The sequence below is a fragment of the Hemiscyllium ocellatum genome, chromosome 2 (genome assembly GCF_020745735.1).
Source record: "Hemiscyllium ocellatum isolate sHemOce1 chromosome 2, sHemOce1.pat.X.cur, whole genome shotgun sequence".
Classification (NCBI taxonomy): domain Eukaryota; kingdom Metazoa; phylum Chordata; class Chondrichthyes; order Orectolobiformes; family Hemiscylliidae; genus Hemiscyllium; species Hemiscyllium ocellatum.
The window spans coordinates 148,166,460-148,182,092 of record NC_083402.1 but is presented as its reverse complement, the minus strand read 5'-3'; the positions used below and the strand labels follow the sequence as shown (position 1 = coordinate 148,182,092).

At 44.3% G+C, this 15,633-nt stretch overlaps 1 protein-coding gene across 1 annotated transcript in view; it reads right to left on the bottom strand.

The window, feature by feature from the left end:
• Positions 1–15,633, bottom strand: part of pum3 (pumilio RNA-binding family member 3) — a 48,551-nt gene extending 32,918 nt beyond the window's left edge. The window contains exons 1-4 of the mRNA XM_060846851.1: positions 15,560–15,633; positions 8,922–9,044; positions 4,131–4,328; positions 2,745–2,880 (exon numbers count right to left, since the gene is read on the bottom strand). Coding sequence (XP_060702834.1) covers positions 2,745–2,880; positions 4,131–4,328; positions 8,922–9,021 — 434 coding nt within the window. The 5' untranslated portion in view covers positions 9,022–9,044; positions 15,560–15,633. The remainder of the gene's footprint in view (positions 1–2,744; positions 2,881–4,130; positions 4,329–8,921; positions 9,045–15,559) is intronic.

Below are 15,633 nucleotides of genomic sequence, written 5' to 3'. Positions count from 1 at the left end.
AACTTCAAAGGGAACAACAATTTATACTGTGTGAGATGAGGTTGCAGGTTGCTTTTACCTGTGGGATAATAGCTACTCCAATCAGATCATAGCTTGTTGCATATTGAGCAAATTTTTGAACGTACCCAACACTGTCACTTCCTGTGCTGAAGAGGGCCCAGTACACACCAGATTACTCTGGAATTTAAGGTGTCTCAAAAATCCAGCAACAGGTGAAGTCAGTCACTTGACCCTACTACAGTGCTGTTGCAACAAGACCATTACTTATCACACAGGATGCTGTCCCACAGTCAGTCATTCTGCCTGCTACAAAAATAAGAAACATGCACATATTCAGTGCCTGGGTGATGCCAGGTATGTGGGACACACTTCCTAAATGAATGACAGATTGTATCAAACAGCATGTCCTTCAGCTGCTCATAATGGGCAGAATACTGGCCATACAACCAGCTCATTCTTACGAAATTCAGAACATAATGTCCAACCTTTAATTTGGAGAACACTTGCTAAACAGTCTCAACTGTGCAAACAATTACATTAACAACCGTGGGCGGCACGGTGGTTAGCACTGCTGCCTCACAGCCCCAGAGACCCGGATTCAATTCCCACCTCAGACGAGTGTGTGTGTGGAGTTTGCACATTCTCCCCGTGCCTGCGTGGGTTTCCTCCGAGTGCTCTGGTTTCCTGCCACAGTCCAAAGATGTGCAGGTCAGGGGAATTGGCCGCGCTAAATTGCCCGTAGTGTTAGATGAAGGGGTAAATGTACAGGTGGGTTGTGCTTCTGCGGATCGGTGTGGACCTGTTGAGCCGAAGGGCCTGTTTTCACACTGTAAGTAATTCAAGGGGTTCACAATGTCACTTCGCTATGTGTGTTGTAAGCCACCCACCTCCATTTACCTGTGGCAATGCTTGATGAATCAAAGTCAAACTGCCGGGCTGAATTTAAACAAAAGCTAGGGAGGTAATTGTTCCCATTATATTCTCTCTGGCAATGCCTCTCTCAACCAGATTCTACCTGCTAACCAATCAGCATTCTGCCCTTTTGAAGTATGATGGCATTCCCGTTGAAATTTGATATTATGATTCAGTCCCGATGACTGCAAGCCAAAACTTTTCAACATCATGTTTTTTCAGTTTTTTCTCAAGTATTGTACTGTCAAGCAACTAGTTAAAATTAATTTCCCAAAACATACAAATACATAAGAAATTTACAATGGAAGCACCTGCCCACAAATGCTAAATATTGACTTTTGTTTTAACAGATACTGTAGGTTAGAACCGGTTTTCATTTACTGATTTTATTGATAGTGGATCATCTCTGACTGAAAATCATGTTAATTCATGGTTTCATAGTAACATTTTTCAATATCTATACCTTTTGTTAAAATACACCTATTTTGGGAGAAACAAGATTAGGAAAGCAATAGTGATAAATTATTCAACAGTTAGGAGAGCAGGCAGGTATTTCTGTAGTGGCACACGATATTCAAGGGTGCTATGTTGCTTCCTTGGTTTCAGGGTCCAGTATGGCACCGATCAACTGCAGACATTCTGAAGCTTGTTATCTGCATTGGTATCAACGACAAGCAAGCAATCAGGAAACAGACTAATGAATTGGACTTCATAAGGTCATAATCTCTGAATTGCTTTCAATGCCGTGCGCTTCAGTGTACAGAAATGAGAGAATACAGCAGGTGTACAGTTGCTAGAGAAATAGTACAGGTGAGAGGGTTTTATATTCCTGAAGCATTGGGATTAGTTCTGGGAAAGTGGGACACGCACAGATCAAAGAGTTTGCAGTTAAATAGAGTCAGGATAAAGATCCTTACAGAAAGATTGCTAGTGCTGGGAAAAAAGGGAAGACAAGTAGCAGTAGGATAACAAATAATAGGGTCTGGTGAGAGGATGGAATGAAAGAGAATACAAGAACAATTAAATTGGGTTGTGCACACAAAGACAAAGTATGGTAAAGGAGGTTAGTGAATTCCTGGCAAGAATAGCCTCGTTGGGATATGACAATATGGTGCTAAATGAAACTAGATTCAAAACAGAAAGAGGGCGATCAGGTATCAAATATAGAGGATCCAAATAGATTCTGGACGTGACTTTTGGACTTGCAGGACATCTTATCTAGCCATCATAATAATGCAGTTCCTCCTCTTTTCATAGCCATACATAAGAAATTACATTTTAAAGGCCAAAGTAGGCAATTTGATTTAACTGAAATCCATAATAGCTGCTTTTAAGTAACTGCAAGATTTGAGTTGAGTTCGAAGCAATTATTTAATAACCAAGTCTATAAACTTTGGTTTAACCATATTCTATCGATGGAGATCCTAGAATAAAATAACTACATTTCCATTCCCTTCACATTTAAATGATACTCAAGGTTGGTATCAGCCAGGAGAATATTGATATTCAAAGATAAAATCACAGCCATTAAGGTAGTGTTAGGCAAAGTCACGGTGCGATACAGGAAATGTACAGATCAGAGAACTGGATGCACTTAAAATGATCAAGTTGAAAGTAATTTCCTTGGTGGATTGCAAGCAACCTCGATAGTAAAGTAATAGAAACAAGATCAAGGAAAATAAAATACCAAGTATTTCAGATAAGACTAGCACTCAACTTACTTAAATTGGAGGGAGGCTTTATGGTTATTAACAGGAATTAAACTAGAAAATCTAATCATCTGACTTAAGGTGAGTATGTATCAAGATAATAACAAACTTTGTTAAAAGTACCTTCTTACAGTTTCCCATATATGTTTTGAGCGAACAACTAAATCATAATTGGTTTTCTTGTCCAGTTGTCTGTTTTGCTTTAGTTCTTTCTTCTGCTTTTTGTAATCACCCCATTTCGGTTTCTTCGCTGCTGTGCCTAAAAGACAAAATATTAGTAGCTTCACTTCATACCCAACACATAATATCTGGCATATTATACATGAACTCAAAATCAAATATAGACTACTACATAGCGATGTCTTTGATATATTCAAGAGATCTTTTGCATCATACAGAAATGGAGGAAAAGCAATGATGTCTGAGCATATATCCCGAGGCATGGAATTAGTTAAAAAAAGTATAATAAAAATTAAGAAGGTAAGATTCCAAAAATAATTATAAAGTGATTATATTAGATTAGGTTCGTAAAACCTAAGAATAAGCAGATAATTTGGTTACATCTACCTAAAACAAAGATTTTACTGTTGGTGAGCATATACCTAAGGGGCACAACAGCAATATTCTCCACATCGAGGAGAAGGGAACAGTGTTTACGGCCTTGCAAGCAAGAACTATAAGCTCACCGTGAGAGCTGGAGGATTGGTAGATTTGTGTTAATTGAAGTTATACATGAGAGAATGGTGAAGGTAACGTGATTTTTAAAATAAAAATTGCATTGGACTGACAGGTCCATTCCTTTACTTGATAAAATGAAATCTTCTAATCTTTGAAGGTGAGTCCAAATAACTGTGTAACAATAATTGTGGTGCACAGAGATGGGTCAAGCTAACATTTTAACTGGCACTGCTCTCCTACCTGCATTGGAAACAAACACTCAAAAACAAAATCGCAATGTCATCCAAGACCAAGAAGCCACGTATAGACAACTATACCGATTGCTCAGCAGCATATACGTCAGCATGGCACAGCACATGGCTGTTGCTCCATTGTTTATGTGGCAACATAATTTTCTGCCAAGAATTACAAAACATAAGAAGTCTGACAAATTGCATCAGCGCTAGTTAAATAAGCAGACGTTTTAGAAACAAATTTGTTGTCAATAATTGGCAAGGTTTTTAAACATTTAAGTGTCTGTTCACTCATTTAAATAATTCTTCAACTGTATTTATTGATGAATGTATAAGGGTTTGGAATATTAAACCAAAACAACTTGAAGAAAATATATATATAATTTAAAAGGAATAAGTTACATGTATAGTCATATTATATACAAAATAGACAAAGTTTGAAATGACCCAAAATCCAGTCAATGATTTTTATGCATCCATATTTTATCTACAAATTTTAAAAGATGGATTTGTAAAATTGTCTTAAAAAGATCAGCAATTACTTGCATTTTCATTTGTAAAGAAAAGTTCCACTAAAATAAATAAATCAGCTACATACCCTCTTTGTTTCCAGCAAATGGTTTCCGTTTTTTTCCCGTCTGCTGCTTTCCCTTGAACTTTGCTGCATATATTTTTCCAGTACCATGTTCCAGCTTTTTGGGATTATTTGTTACTGTCCCTTTCTTCTTCTTTTGAGTGATGAACTTTGATTTTCTTTTTCCATCTCCACCATTCAATTTTTTCAGAGTTTCAGAACCTACATAAAGTAAGTTAGACATATTCTACAGTAATAAAACATACAAGTCCCTGGCTTTTAAATGCCTTACAGTTTACACAAGCTGTGGCTTGTTTGTATAGAATTTCAAGCAAGTGGAAGAGGAGCAAATGTGACAAGAGAAAGCACTAAAGAGATTGCAAGATTACAAAGGGGGAAATGACGGCGTAGTGGTGATATCACTGCACGATAAACCCGGAGAGCCATGTTAATGGTCTGGGACATGGGTTCCAATAGAAACTAGAGGAATTTAAATTAAATTAATACAAATTCATAATCTAATGGTGATAATGAAATGATCAATTGTTGCAAAATCTCAACTGGTTCACTAATGACCTTTAAGGAAGTACATTTGTTGTTCTGACCCAGTGTGGCTTAGATGTGATTCCAGACTTTCAAATACCCTCTGAAATAATAAATCTCTCAGCTCAAAAAGGAATTATGGATGGACAACAAATGCTCCATTTACCAGCAACATTCACATCCCAGTAACTAAACTAAAAAGGTGCTAAACTTAAAAGAATGAGAAGGAGGAGGGAGCAGCAGCCACATGTGAAATGTAAAAATCAACATAGACCACTTGGTCAGATTACCATTAGGGTCCTGTGTAGATTTTCTTTTTGAAAAAAAAGTGCACAATTCCGGATTTCAAATGAAAAATAACTTGTGAAAAATCAATTGTTAATTTGAAGCTGAGCTTTGATTTACATGAACTGTTCTGTACAAATATTTTAATTCAAAAATAATTCCTAATTTCTCTTAAAACATAATGTATTTCGTGATCTGTACAGTTGCAAGCACAAAGCTTTTGTATTTGTAAAATAGTTACTTGAAAGTTTATCAGAATTTGATTTCGTTTCTTAATACAATCTCACATTATAAGTGGAATTACGTTTAAATATTTTATTATTTTCAAATGCCAAAAATCTACTTCACAGAATCCCCACAGTGGGGAAACAGACCATTTGGCCCAACAAGTCCCATACCGACCCTCTGGAGAGTGACCCACCCAGATCCATTCCCCATTACGCTACATTTACCCCTGACTAATACATCTCACCTCCACATCCCTGATTTAGCATGGCCAATCCACCTAACCTCCACATCTTTGGACTGTGGGAGGAAACCAGAGGAAACCCACGCAAACACAGGCAGAATGTGCAAACTCCACACAGACAGTCGCCCAAGGGAGGAATCAAACCTGGGTCCCTGGTTATGTGAGGCAGCAGTGCTAACCACCGAGCCACTGTGCCTACTGAAATAACTAACTGACCTTCGATTGCAACCAAGAATAAAATGTGACAAAATCCATTTCTGCATCTTTGACTAAATTGAGAACACAGATTGATAACAACTAAACTGGTGAAATTGACTGAAAGATTAATTTTGTAACTAATTCACAAATCACATAGAAGCGGCCTATTCTTCATTTGCACTGGAAACATAACTAATTCCAAGACTAAAGTATTTATTAATAAAAGTACTAAACTTGTATTGTTCTGATCAGTCATGTTATTGAATTAGCAGTACGCTGACCCACACTTGCCACTGACCTCAAAGCAAGCCATTCACATACAGTCATGATCTCTGTGGCACAGCCCTCGTAGAATCATTGAATCCCTGCAGTGTGGAAGCAGGCCATTCGGCCCACTGAATCCATGCCAACCCTCTGAGGAGCATCTCACCCAGACTCACCCCATCCCTGTACCTTCCATGGCCAATCCACTTCACCTGCGCATTTTTGGACAGGAGGATGAAACCAGAAAACTCGGAGGAAACCCACACCAACAGTTACCCAAGGGTGGAATCGAACCTGGGTCTCTGTTACTGTGAGGCAGCAGTGTTAACCACGGAGCCACCATGCTGACCCTGAGTGACTGAAATGTGGTGCAAAGTCAAGGAGCAGTGATAGCAAACAGGGTAAACAGCCAATCAAAGTGAAATATTTCCAAAGACAGCAAAGCAGAAACAGTAAAATAGAACTATGAATCCCTTCACTTTTAATTTAAAATTACAAACAGAGTCACAGAGATGTACAGCATGGAAACAGACCCTTCGGTCCAACCCGTCCATGCCGACCAGATATCCCAACCCAATCTAGTCCCACCTGCCAGCACCCGGCCCATATCCCTCCAAACCCCGCCTATTCATATACCCATCCAAATGCCTCTTAAATGTTGTAATTGTACCAGCCCCCACCACTTCCCCTGACAGCTCATTCCACACACATACCACCCTCTGTGTGAAAAAGTTGTCCCTTAGGTCTCTTTTATATCTTTCCCTTCTCACCCTAAACCTATGCCCTCTAGTTCTGGACTCCCCAACCCCAGGGAAAAGACTTTGTCTATTTACCCTATCCATGCCCCTCATAATTTTGTAAACCTCTATAAGGTCACCCCTCAGCCTCCTCCAGGGAAAACAACCCCAGTCTGTTCAGCTTCACCCTATAGCTCAGATCCTCCAACCTTGGCAACATCCTTGTAAATCTTTTCTGAACCCTTTCAAGTTTCACAACATCTTTCCGATAGGAAGGAGACCAGAATTGCACACAATATTCCAACAGTGGCCTAACCAATGTCCTGTACAGCCGCAGCATGACCTCCCAACTCCTGTACTCAATTCTCTGACCAATAAAGGAAAGCATACCAAACGCCTTCTTCACTATCCTATCTACATGTGACTCACTTTCAAAGAGCTATGATCCTGCACTCCAAGGTCTCTTTGTTCAGCAACACTCCCTAGGACCTTACCATTAAGTGGATAAGTCCTGCTAAAATTTGCTTTCCCAAAATGCAGCACCTCGCATTTATCTGAATTAAACTCCATCTGCCACTTCTCAGCCCATTGGCCCATCTGGTCCAGATCCTGTTGTAATCTGAGGTAACCCTCTTCGCTGTCCACTACACCTCCAATTTTGGTGTCATCTGCAAATTTACTAACTGTACCTCTTATGCGCACATCCAAATCATTTAAGTAAATGACAAAAAGTAGAGGACCCAGCACCGATCCTTGTGGCACTCCACTGGTCACAGGCCTCCAGTCTGAAAAACAACCCTCCACCACCACCCTCTGTCTTCTACCTTTGAGCCAGCTCTGTATCCAAATGGCTTGTTCTCCTTGTATTCCATGAGATCTAACCTTGCTAACCAGTCTCCCATGGGGAACCTTGTCCATATACAGCACATCTACTGCTCTGCCCTCATCAATCTTCTTTGTTACTTTTTCAAAAAAACTCAGTCAAGTTTGTGAGACATGATTTCCCACGCACAAAGCCATGTTGACTATCCCTAATCAGTCCTTGCTTTTCCAAATACATGTACATCCTGTCCCTCAGGATTCCCTCCAACAACTTACCCACTACCAAGGTCAGGCTTACTGGTCTATAGTTCCCTGGCTTGCCTTTACCACCCTTCTTAAACGTTTGCCAACCTCCAGTCTTCCGGCACCTTACCTGTGACTATCGATGATACAAATATCTCAGCAAGAGTCTCAGCAATCACTTCTCTAGCTTCCCACAGAGGTTTTGGGTACACCTGATCAGGTCTTGGGGATTTATCCACCTTTACCAATTTCAAAACATCCAGCATTCCTCCTCTGTAATCTGGACATTTTGCAAGATGTCACCATCTATTTCCCTACAGTCTATATCTTCCATATCCTTTCCCACAGTAAATACTGATGCAAAATATTCATTTAGTATCGCCCCCATTTTCTGTGGCTCCACACAAAGGCCGCCTTGCTGATCTTTGAGGGGTCCTATTCTCTCCCTAGTTTCCCTTTTGTCCTTAATATATTTGTAAAAACCCTTTGGATTCTCCTTAATTCCAAACTATATTGTCTTCACTACCACAACCTAAAAACAGGTTTTTAAACATTTAAAATTTCATTGGAATGAACACAAAACAGACCAAAAGGATTGCGTGATTTTAGTAGCTCAGTGATTAGGCTTGTACTGGACTAATTGGGAGAGTTAAAAAAAATTGCAACCTAAAAGGGAGACAGCATGAAGCGATGAGCGGAAATGCAGGCGTGATGCCTTTTAATATACCAGTTCATCACCCACGTCATTGTTTAAAGAAATAGACCACACAGACTGAAAAGGATAAAAGGATGGAGATCGTTTCTGGCATTGTTATGCTAATGAAGGCAATGGAGTTTGTGGAAGCAACATTTCTGGTTTGTGAAAGCGAGTTGTGGAGATAATGAGCATTGGTAAAAAAAATTAAAAGATTTTAGAATTGGAATTGAGATAGTTAAGTAAAAGGGGAATTAAACAATACTGAGCTTTAGAAATAGCTATTAGACTCTTGTCTATGCCAACAGGATCAACACATCTATTGTCTCTGTCTGTAAACTTTGTCAAGTCAAACACCTTTACTTTAGTAGCAGTGAATACAACCACCTGAACTACACTCATAAGAAAATCTTCACACTGCTGTGCAGCAAACTCACTTTCGAGAAAAGTCAATAAACTGACCCCATTATATGTCAAAAGGCAGGAGGAAGGAAACTTGAATTACATTTCAGGTTTAAAACTAGAGGCAGTTTGTTATATTCCAGAGATCAAGGTCTTACCTGATGATTTTTTTTTATTTTCACTGAACTTTTTAAATTTGCCCTTTCCGTGTGGTGCATTTTTTTCTTTCCCCGATGATTTTTTACCTTCAACAACCATGTTCACACGCCAGCTGAAGGAACCTACGAGAAATAGAAGAGTCGCATCTGTGATCCATCACGTGAAATGGCAGTGCTTTGCAATGACACTAAGACTTTTTATAAAAGCATGGAATTTGAGCAGAGGCATAAACTACATAAAGATATTACATTTCACGTTTTCAATAGAGACAACTGAAAACTTAGCAATTGACCTCAGAGAGGTTACTTGTTCCAAATTACTTTTTATATGACATCAAAGTTAATTCTTTGCCAGTAAAAGGAATTAAATCACTTAAACCAAATTTCTAGATCGCTGCTTCTTGAAGTTTGAAAGAAAGAATGACAAACAGGTAATCCGATCATAATTCTAACCCTTCAACTCCAAACACGTGCTCCTTTGATCTGAATGCCTCTGAAAGTAAACTGCTGAATACTTAATCAAAAAGAAATCATAGGTTAACCAATTTCGATCAGATCTAAATTCTGCAGTCCTTTCACAGACCGTTGAGAGTGGTGGTGGACAGCTTACTGAGGGAGGAGCCTCCACAAACAGCCCATCCTCAATCATGGGGAGCCCAGCACATCAGTGTAGTAGACAAGGCTGACGCATCTGCAGCAGTCTTCAGCCAGAAATGTCAAGTGGATGATCCATCTCAGCATCAAAATAAGATAGTTGAGATTGGAAGAGGCCAGTCATCGCAGCTCTAGGACGTCACGGCAGGAGTCAGTGTACTGCCCGAGGACCAACCGTCATCAGCTTTCTCAATGACTTTCCCGCCATCATAAAGTCCGAAGTGGGAATGGTCACTGATGAAGGCACCATGCGCAACACCTCAGAAACTGAGGCAGTCCATGCCCAAATGCAACAAGACCTTGACAATAGCCAGGCTTGAGATGACAAGTAACATGCATACCACACAAGTACCAATCAAAGGCAATCCCCAACAAGACATTCCATAGCATCATCATTCACTGAATAACCTGTTATCAACAGCTTGGTGGTTATTACTGACCAGTAACTGAATTAAACTAGCCAAATAAATAAGAGTACAAGAGCAGGTTAGAAATGAGCCACCCTGGAACTTGTCTCTCTTCTCCTGACACACCAAAGCCTGTCTACAATCTACAAGGCACAAGTCAGGAGTGTGAATGAACACTCCCCACTTGTCCGGATGGGTACAGCTCCAACACTCAAGGAGTATAGATAAAGGTGTCTGCTTGATTGAGTTCAGTGTCACAAACATTCGTTCCCTCCACTATCAATGTCCAGAAGCAGCAGTGCTTTCTATCTTCAAAGTTTGCGCGTAGATTTGTAGCTCGGGTGCTTGTTGTAGTGGTTCTGTTCGCCGAACTGGAAGTTTTTGTTGCAAACGTTTCGTCCCCTGGCTAGGAGACATCATCAGTGCTGTGGAGCCTCCTGCGAAGCGCTTCTTTGATGTTTCTTCTGGCATTTATAGTGGTCTGTCCTTGCCGCTTCCGGGTGTCAGTTTCAGCTGTCCGCTGTAGTGATTGGTATATTGGGTCCAGGTCGATGTGTCTGTTGATGGAATTTGTGGATGAATGCCATGCCTTTAGGAATTCCCTGGCTGTTCTCTGTCTGGCTTGCCCTATGATAGTAATGTTTTCCCAGTCGAATTCATGTTGCTTGTTGTCTGAGTGTGTGGCTACTAGGGATAGCTGGTCGTGTCGTTTCGTGGCTAGTTGGTGTTCATGTATGCGGATTGTTAGCTGTCTTCCTGTTTGTCCTATATAGTGTTTTGTGCAGTCCTTGCATGGTATTTTATAAACTACATTAGTTTTGCTCATGTTGGGTATTGGCTCCTTTGTTCTAGTAAGTTGTTGTCTCAGCGTGGCTGTTGGTTTGTGTGCCGTTATGAGTCCTAGGGATCGCAGTAGTCTGGCTGTCAGTTCTGAAACGCTCCTGATGTATGGTAGTGTGGCTAGTCCTTTTGGTTGTGGCATGTCCTCGTTCCGTGGTCTATCTCTTAGGCATCTGTTGATAAAGTTGCGCGGGTATCCGTTTTGGCGAATACCTTGTATAGATGTTCCTCTTCCTCTTTTCGCAGTTCTGGTGTACTGCAGTGTGTTGTAGCTCTTTTGAATAGTGTCCTGATGCAGCTTCGTTTGTGTGTGTTGGGGTGGTTACTTTCATAGTGTAGTACTTGGTCTGTGTGTGTTGTTTTCCTGTGTACCCTTGTGGTGAATTCTCCGTTCGGTGTTCTCTGTACTATCACGTCTAGGAATGGGAGTTGGCTATCCTTTTCTACTTCTCTCGTGAATCGGATGCCTGTGAGTGTGGCGTTGATGATCCGGTGTGTTTTTTCTATTTCCGTGTTTTTGATGATTACGAAAGTGTCATCGACATATCTGACCCAGAATTTGGGTTGAATTTGTGGTAGGGCTGTTTGTTCTAACCTTTGCATAACTGCCTCTGCTATGAGTCCCGAGATTGGTGATCCCATGGGTGTTCCGTTGATTTGTTCGTATATCTGATTGTTGAATGTGAAGTGTGTAGTGAGGCATAAGTCCAGTAGTTTAAGTATGCCGTCTTTGTTGATAGGTTCCGCCTCCTGTTTTCTGTTATGTATGTCCAGTAGGTTGGCTATTGTTTCTCTGGCTAGGGTTTTGTCAATCGAAGTGAACAGTGCTGTCACGTCGAATGAGATCATGGTTTCTTCTTTGTCTATGTGTGTATTCCTGATGGCGCCCAAGAATTCCTGTGTTGATTGTATGGAGTGTTTGGATCCGCTGACCAGGTATTTCAGTTTCTGTTGTAGTTCTTTGGCCAGTTTGTATGCTGGTGTCCCTGGTAGTGATACTATGGGTCTGAGTGGGATGTCTGGTTTGTGTACTTTGGGTAGTCCATAGAACCTGGGGGTGTTGTTGCTTTCCGGTTTCATTCTTCGTAGGTCCGCTTTGGTTATCTGTCCAGATTCTATGCACTGATGATGTCTCCTAGCCAGGGGACGAAACGTTTGCAACAAAAACTTCCAGTTCGGCTTTCTATCTAGAAGATGCACTGGAGAATTTCACCAAAGGCTCCCCAGGCAGCACTCTCCAAGTCCACGCCTACTTTCAGCTGAAAGGAAAGGGCATCAGATACATGGGAACACCACCACCTTCAAGTTCCTTGTCAAGCCACTCAGCATCCTGACTTGGAAATGTATCACTGTCACTGGGTCAACACTGAGAATTCCCTCCCCAAGGGAGATTGTGGGTCTACCCACAGTGAATGGATTGTAGCTGTTCAAGAAGGCAGCTCACCACCGATTTCAGAACAGCAACTCAGGATGGGCAATAAATACTGGCCCAGGCAACGACACCTACATCCAACTAGTGAATAAATAAAGATTGCTGGAAAAACACAGCAGGTCTTCAAGTTTGCAGCAACCGTGAAGCGTGAGAGTTAACATTTACAGCCCCTTCTTCAGAACTGGAAGAGACAATCTCCACAGGTGCTGTCAGTGAGTTTTTTCAACAACTTTTGTTTCTTTTAGTGAATTACAAAGATTCACCACCCTTTGAAAGAAGTCCTGAGGGACAGGATGTACATGCATTTGGAAAGGCAAGGACTGATTCGGGATAGTCAACATGGCTTTGCACATGGGAAATCATGTCTCACAAACTTGATTGAGTTTTTTGAGGAAGTAACAAAGATGATTGATGAGGGCAGAGCAGTAGATGTGATCTACTTCAGTAAGGCGTTCAACAAGGTTCCCCATGGGAGACTGATTAGCAAGGTTAGATCTCATGGAATACAGGGAGAACTAGCCATTTGGATACAGAACTGGTTCGAAGGTAGAAGACAGAGGGTGGTGGAGGGTTGATTTTCAGATTGGAGGGCTGTAACCAGTGGAGTGCCACAAGGATCAGTGCTGGGTCCTCTGCTTTTTGTCAATAACTTAAATGATTTGGATGCGAGCATAAGAGGTACAGTTAGTAAGTTTGCAGATGACACCAAAATTGGAGGTGTAGTGGACAGCGAAGAGGGTTACCTCAGATTACAACAGGATCTTGACCAGATGGGTCAGTGGACTGAGAAGTAGCAGATGGAGTTTAATTCAGATAAATGTGAGGTGCTGCATTTTGGGAAAGCAAATCTTAGCAGGACTTATACACTTAATGGTAAGGTCCTAGGGTGTGTTGCTGAACAAAGAGACCTTGGAGTGCAGGTTCATAGCTCCTTGAAAGTGGAGTAGCAGGTAGATAGGATAGTGAAGAAGGGGTTTGGTATGCTTTCCTTTATTGGTCAGAGTATTGAGTACAGGAGTTGGGCGGTCATGTTGCGGCTGTACAGGACATTGGTTAGGCCACTGTTGGAATATTGCATGCAATTCTGGTCTCCTTACTATTGGTATGATGTGGTGACACTTGAAAGGGTTCAGAAACGATTTACAAGGATGTTGCCAGCATTGGAGGATTTGAGCTACAGGGAGAGGCTGAACAGGCTGGGGCTGTTTTCCCTGGAGCGTCGGAGGCTGAGGGGTGACCTTATAGAGGTTTACAAAATTGAGGGGCATGGGTAGGATAAATAGAGTCTTTTCCCTGGGGTGGGGGAGTCCAGAACTAGAGGGCATAGGTTTAGGGTGAGAGGGGAAAGATATAAAAGAGACCTAAGGAGCAACGTTTTCATGCAGAGGGTGATACGTGTGTGAAATGAGCTGCCAGAGGAAGTGGAGGAGGCTGGTACAATTGTAACATTTAAGAGTCATCTGGATGGGTATATGAATAGGAAGGGTTTGGAGGGATATGGGCCGGGTGCTGGCAGGTGGGACTAGATTGGGTTGGGATATCTGGTCAGTGTGAACCAAAGGGTCTGTTTCCGTGCTGTACAAGTCATTTCTCCTCATCTCTGTTTAAAATCTATTGCTGCAGATCGGAAAACTGTGATTCCCCGCTTTAGAATCTAGTTTGGGATTGGACTCGGGAAAGGAGCTCAATCTAATTCATAAAAACTGAACAAAAGAGAAACAAACTCTGTGGATGTAAAACTGAAGAGAACATTCATCCTGAACATTGTGCAAAGCTGCCGGGTTAGATCACAGCTCCTAATGTCAGACAGCGGCGAGAATACACCCACAACACACTCCCCCACCCCACACTCCCCTCACCCCCCCACACTCCCTCACCCTCCCACACTCCCTCACCCCCACCCCCCACACTCCCTCACCCCCAGACCCCTCACCCCCCCACACTCCCTCACCCCCAGACCCCTCACCCCCCCACACTCCCTCACCCCCAGACCCCTCACCCCCCCACACTCCCTCACCCCCAGACCCCTCACCCCCCCACACTCCCTCACCCCCAGACCCCTCACCCCCCCACACTCCCTCACCCCCAGACCCCTCACCCCCCCACACTCCCTCACCCTCACCCCCCCACACTCCCTCACCCCACCCCCCACACTCCCTCACCCCCAGACCCCTCACCCCCCCACACTCCCTCACCCTCACCCCCCCACACTCCCTCACCCTCACCCCCCCACACTCCCTCACCCCCAGACCCCTCACCCCCCCACACTCCCTCACCCCCAAACCCCTCATCCCCCGACCCCTCACCCCCCCCACACTCCCTCACCCCCCCACACTCCCTCACCCCCAGACCCCTCACCCCCCCACACTCCCTCACCCCCAAACCCCTCATCCCCCGACCCCTCACCCCCCCCACACTCCCTCACCCCCCCACACTCCCTCACCCCCTCACCCCCAGACCCCTCACCCCCCCACACTCCCTCACCCCCAGACCCCTCACCCCCCCACACTCCCTCACCCCCAGACCCCTCACCCCCCCACACTCCCTCACCCCCAGACCCCTCACCCCCCCACACTCCCTCACCCCCAGACCCCTCACCCCCCCACACTCCCTCACCCCCAGACCCCTCACCCCCCCACACTCCCTCACCCCCAAACCCCTCACCCCCCCACACTCCCTCACCCCCAAACCCCTCATCCCCCGACCCCTCACCCCCCCCACACTCCCTCACCCCCCCACACTCCCTCACCCCCAGACCCCTCACCCCCCCACACTCCCTCACCCCCCCACACTCCCTCACCCCCAGACCCCTCACCCCCCCACACTCCCTCACCCCCAAACCCCTCATCCCCCGACCCCTCACCCCCCCCACACTCCCTCACCCCCGCACTCTCCCTCACCCCCCCACACTCCCTCACCCCCAGACCCCTCACCCCCCCACACTCCCTCACCCCCAAACCCCTCATCCCCCGACCCCTCACCCCCCCACACTCCCTCACCCCCCCACACTCCCTCACCCCCCCACACTCCCTCACCCCCCCACACTCCCTCACCCCCCACACACACTCCCTCACCCCCCCACACTCCCTCATCCCCCGACCCCTCACCCCCCCCACACTCCCTCACCCCCCGACCCCTCACCCCCCCACACTCCCTCACCCCCAGACCCCTCACCCCCCCCACACTCCCTCACCCCCAGACCCCTCACCCCCCCACACTCCCTCACCCTCACCCCCCCACACTCCCTCATCCCCCGACCCCTCACCCCCCCCACACTCCCTCACCCCCCTCACACTCACACTCACCCTCTCCCTGTGCGTGTCCCGGCTCCGGCTCCTCGTGCGGTCCCCGGGAACAATGTCCGGGTAAATGGTGCAAC